Source organism: Octodon degus, unplaced genomic scaffold (assembly GCF_000260255.1).
Source record: "Octodon degus isolate 3935 unplaced genomic scaffold, OctDeg1.0 scaffold00006, whole genome shotgun sequence".
NCBI classification, from domain to species: Eukaryota; Metazoa; Chordata; class Mammalia; order Rodentia; family Octodontidae; genus Octodon; species Octodon degus.
The window spans coordinates 24,665,784-24,671,475 of NW_004524582.1; the positions used below are offsets into that span (position 1 = coordinate 24,665,784).

Sequence of the window (5,692 nt, forward strand, 5' to 3'; positions counted from 1 at the left end):
TTAATTAAGTCTTTGTTCTGCTATTCCAGTTATGCACATGAAGTATCACTTGGGATTGTTCCACTGTTGTTTGACAAACGTTCAGTGTTCGTTTTTCTTTCTCATTTTGGTTTGGAAGTTTCTGTAGAACTAACTTGAAGCTCATCGATTCATTCCTAGTCTATGTCTCATCCATGAATGAGTACATAAGGCATTCTACATTTCTCTTACAGAACTTTTGCTATCTGGCATTCTATTTTTATTATTCCTGAGAGTTGTCATTATTCTGTTTCCAACATAATGCTTAGTGTATGGCTGGTAGACAGTACTTCTAGTCATTTAATCTATGATTCAGACCTTGTCTCCGTCAAGCGGTGTCTGTGTGATCTTCTTTGGTAACCTGTGTTTATGAGTTACGTGGGAATAATAATGGCCATCTCCTGCGATTGCTGTGAGGGTTAGTGAAAAGATGTAGCTCTGCATCTGGTACGTGTGTGTGCAAAAAGTACTTGACTTTTCTTACTATATCAGAAATGGACGCGAGCAGCATTCTAGAGTCCAGACTTTTGTTTCTTGCAGAACTTAGTATTAAGTGTTTGACCACAAACTGGAAGAGAATCAAGAATGTTATTTTTGTGTATGTATATACTCCTTATTCTTCCCCACAAAATAATGGGATAAATTAAAAGCAATCTGATATACAAGAGACAGGAAACAATCCTTCTGTTATATTTGGCTCTGCTTAGACTCTTATTACAGTATCATGTCCAATTTTACAGTGCTCATATTAAAGAGGATGTCAAAAAACTATATGTGGTGTGTCCTGGGAAGAATCAACAACTATGATTAAAGGCACAGAAAATAGGCCCTTTGAGGAAAGTTTAAGGAACTGAATTTGTTTACTCTGGAAAGCAGACAGTAGAGGAGTTACTTAACTCTCTTCAAGTGTATGAAGGGTTATTAGGAGGAGGATACTCTCAGGTTGTTCACCCAATACGCACAGGACCCAAAGAGGAAATCGACATTTTAGTTAAAGAAAATTGTGTTAACCACTTAAATTAACTATCGGGGGATGGCATGGAGTATCCATTTTTGAAAATATTAAAAAGAAAAGCAGCAGATGGTTATTTATTGAAAAATTTAAATGCTTGACCTCATGAAAGTGAGAAGCAGGATTGTAGACTTTGCAGGCTTTTCTACTTTTGTGATAGAATTTTCTTACATTTACTGCAATTTATGAAACAGTTTAAAATTTTGATATAATTATGTCTGACCTTGCATTACAGCTTAATTGCTGGTATGTCTTGAATGATTCATTGTCATTTATTTGCTAGGAAGTAATTTAAGTTGAAGTCAATTTGTATATAAAAAACTCTACATTCATATTTTTATACTCCACCTGACATTATCTGAAACATCATTACGAGTGTTTATTATTACTGTGTTTTTCAAGTAATACATCGTAAAAATTTTGTAACTTTCATGACAGGGAATCCTCTTGGTATATGATATCACAAATTATCAAAGCTTTGAGAATTTAGAAGACTGGTATACTGTGGTGAAGAAAGTGAGTGAAGAGTCAGAAACTCAGCCCCTGGTTGCACTGGTGGGCAATAAAAGTGAGTACTGTTTATTTATGGAAAGTCTATTTGCTGCTGTAGATGGAATATTTGTGTCCCCCCAGCAATTTGTATGTTGAAGCTCGAAACTCCAGGATGATGGAAATTGGAGAAGGCACTTTAGGGAGGTAAGTAGGTCTTTCTTGGATGAGATTAATGCTTTTATCAGAAATGATGCCTTATGAGAGAGACAATCTGTTTCTCTACCATTGGCGGGTACAACAGGAAGGTGGCCATCTGTAAGTCGGCAGGAGAGTGCTCATCAGAATCTAGCGGCACCTTGATCTTGGACTTCTTAGTCTCTGGAATTGTGAGAAATAATGTTGTTTCATTCGTCAGTCTGTGGTATTTTGTTATGGTGGCTGGAACAGAGAATTTCCTAAGACATTTTCCTTTTCTGTATTTTTTATTCTTGAGAAAAACACTTGATATTTGGAAACATATTTTTTTTTGAGCTGTTTCCAAATTGGGTCGAGCAAATTGAATATAAAGTTCTGATGGGTATATACAGTCTTTTCAATAACTTTTTTCATAAATGATATCTATTCTTTGAATTTCATAAATGATATCAGTTCTTTTATTATGTATATTACATTCTGTGAAACATCTTTCAGAAGTGCCTTAAACTTGTTAGAGTACAGAAAATGCCTAACTTTACTAGATCTGTACTGTTCCATAAGTGTTTTGATGCTTCTCTGTCGTAACTGCTTTGCTGCTTTTGACCAATTCATGTGAAGGTAAGCTCCGTGCTGGCAGTGTATGCCTTGGCTTCCTGCGGTCTAAGGAAGAAGCGTGGCCTGTTAGCAGCGGCACAGCTGTAGATTTTATGATGTTGTAGTGCAGCGTCAGCTCTGTCTCAGAGGCTTCAGACACATTTCGTCAAGTGCTCTGCAGTCTAGAGAATGAACCAGGGTCTTTGTGGGATTTCATAGGCATTGTTTCTTGCTCCCATCTCTTATATACTCCTTTTTCTGAATTTTTGTGGTTTGTCTTAAAATACAGATGATTTTGTAAGAATGTATGGAGGAGTAGTCCTTGGTAAAAAAACGTGGATAAGTAATTCTTGAGATCTGTTTTTGATTTATGATATAGAGCACATAGAAATCATAAAGTTCTACTCAGTATTGGGCTGCTGTCTGGTTCATAATCTTGCAATGCAGTAATTTCCGAAAGGAGACATTAATAAAAGCTTGCAAATAATGACACTGTATGATATGACCTAATAGTCCCCAGCTCATTTTGGGTCAGCAAAGAAAAAATGAGTTCAAATTATACCATGGAGGATTTAGGGCAGGAATTGTTTCCTGACTACAAGAGTTGTTAAATCAATACCCACGGATACTACCAAGAGAATTATCTTTTCCGAAGTTCTTTAAAAATTCAGTATTTTTCCCCCTGTAATTCTTTAGGAAATGATATGTCCTGAAGGGCCAAACCAAGATTCAGGCATTATGTGGTTTTGTACACAGAGGTGAATATTTACTAAATCTAAGCTTTAATTTAAAACCGTTGCAAAACAGGTATCAATGTCATTTCTCTGAAGAGCTAGAAACACTGATAGTACTCTCAAGAAAACTTACGAATCACAAAATGGCATGGCTTGTGAAGAAATGGTAGTTTTTATTTTTAAAGGTTTAATTAGATTTTACTTAACTGTTTTATGAGCAATTTAAAAAATCAGATGCTTTTCAATATATTGAAACCTCCCTTTACAAATCATAAGTTTTGATGAGCTTACGTTCTATTTCTGGGTACAGCTTTTCATTTAAGTAGATTATTTCTTAGTGATTTGTCCTGTTACAAAAGCATTGGCTCATAGTGTTGTTAGATTTATCACTGTTAGATGTTTCCCATTACCTTATGGTAAATTATTGAGGCAGGTGGGCAATGGGCATTTGTTTTCATTCTTTTCAGAATATAATATGATCATCTCCTGAGATAACGGTGTAGTGGTACGTAACTACACCCTTTATGCTGTGTGTCTGTGTTGTCCTGTGGGGCATCCACCGGTGGACATTGTCCAAGCAGCGTCAGACTGGAGGAGCTCCTGGACTGGACTCTCATGCATTCCCCAGCTTTTCAAAATAAATATTTGAATTTTTGCAGAAAATTAGCACAATGTTATGTTTGACATTTAATAGTGTGAAAGTTAAGGATTTTTCACTTCGGCTTAGTTACAACTCCTTTCTTACATGTACTTGTGGTATTCTCTTTAGAATGAGGTCATATAGCAGAGTATAGTCGTGTAGAATGTTATATATGTACAATGAACAGGTTGTAGATGAACATTTTCTTGGCTATTATTTGGTGCATAATCTGTCACTGGCCCAATTTCATGGGGTCATATGATGAAAGATGCATTTGTAGTTCAAACTATTAGAGCTTTAACTTTAATTCTCCTGAATATTTTACAGTTTATTTCCATATTGATACCATGTTAGTATAATACAGTAGTATTATGCTGCTATAGTAACTCATTTTCTCTTTGAGGATGTAATTTCCTGGAGGCACCTTATAGTACGATTTATAAAGGTGTCTAACATTCAGAACAAGTGAAACTTGATGGAAAGAAATCAGAAACTGGATTATGCTTAGTGTCTAAACAGTCGTCTGCTGCTTACATGTTTTTAAGTTCATCATTGTGTCCTACTTGCAACTTAAATGGAAAGCACCCGTTGAAAACAGAGGTGTGCAGTCTGTGAAAATGTTAACAGCGTTCTCAAGTGTTAGCTTAATCTAGTAAAGGAAAATGTGTGCGTGTGCACTTAAGTTATCCTATGGCAGGTAATGTGATGATTTGCTGGTTTTTGGTACCAGGAGTCACACCAGGGCCTTGCACTTGCCAGGCAGATGCTCTACCGCTGAGCTGCATCCCCAGCCCTGGTTATTTGCTTTTTATTAAAAATATTAAACTCAGAAATGTGGGCAGAGGATAGGGAATAGTCTGGTATAAAGATGAATTAAGTTTTTATTTTTATGGAAAATTAAGTTTTATTGTGTTTAAGTGTAATGAATAAATAGAGTAAGTTGATCAAGCAGCCAGGAGAGAAGGAACTTGACAGAGTAATTTGTAGTTAGTACATAATTATTTCAGTGTATGGTAGTTAAAATCATACAATAATTACAATAAATTATTTTTCTCTATAACCTGTTGTGAAAGTTTACCAGACATTAGTGATTTTTTTTGGTATGATTTAGGATACTAAGTGTCATATTTAGTAGCAGTGTAGATTACAGCACTTTGGATTTAGATGCACTTTATTTACAAATTCTGTTTCATGTAGCAGAACAGTGATATTGGAGAACTTACTCTACATCTTTAAATCTTAATTTTTCTTGTCCAGAAATGAGAGTAATAGTTTCTGTTTAATAAATTTGGCTTAAAAATTAAGTGAGAAGGGGGCCAGGGAGATGGCTTGGTGGACTAAGTGCTTCCCTGGCAAGTGCAAGGACCTGAGTTCAATCCCCAGTTCCGCAGGAAAAAAAAAAAAAAAAAAATTACCAAAAATTAAGTGAGATATTTCATGACAGGCACTGACCATGTGGATGTATGTCTGTAAGTGTTCATTAACATTTATTATTATTAATCACAATAGCCTTTTAAAAGTACTGATTATGTTTTGTTTCAATTTGAATGATCATAAATTACAAATTAGTAGAGCTAAAATAAATTTTTCCTGAAACTAACTCGGAAGAAATCCTAGGGACTTTCCTCATCACTATCTCATTCCTTTTTTTTTGCCAAACTGATAATTTTCATACTACATTTTGAGTAGTTTTTTATTGCGAGTTGTGCCTATTAAGTTAGCCATTGTTGATTTGCTCAACAGTTGAGCCAGAGGGGGTTTAAGAAGTTATTAGAATCTGCCAACCCAGGTCTTAATTTTATTCTTTTTCTCTGCCATATTCTATTCTTAAAATTTGACTACCTTTTCTTTGTCCTCTCTGGCTATTGAAAATTTGGACTTTTACTTGGTGAGATAAACAAATTCCTTGTCAGGAAATTTATTTCCTTTTTCCTTCTTTTTTTCCTTTCCTTCTTTTCTTTGCTTTCTTTTTTCTCTTTCTTTCTTTCTTTCTTTCTTTCTTTCTTT

At 35.1% G+C, this 5,692-nt stretch overlaps 1 protein-coding gene across 2 annotated transcripts in view; it reads left to right on the forward strand.

The window, feature by feature from the left end:
• The window catches only part of Rab28 (RAB28, member RAS oncogene family), a 96,714-nt gene that overhangs the window by 25,496 nt on the left and 65,526 nt on the right, over positions 1-5,692 (forward strand). For both annotated transcript variants that reach the window (XM_004624561.2, XM_004624560.2), the window contains exon 4: positions 1,469-1,598. In XM_004624561.2, coding sequence (XP_004624618.1) covers positions 1,469-1,598 — 130 coding nt within the window. The remainder of the gene's footprint in view (positions 1-1,468; positions 1,599-5,692) is intronic.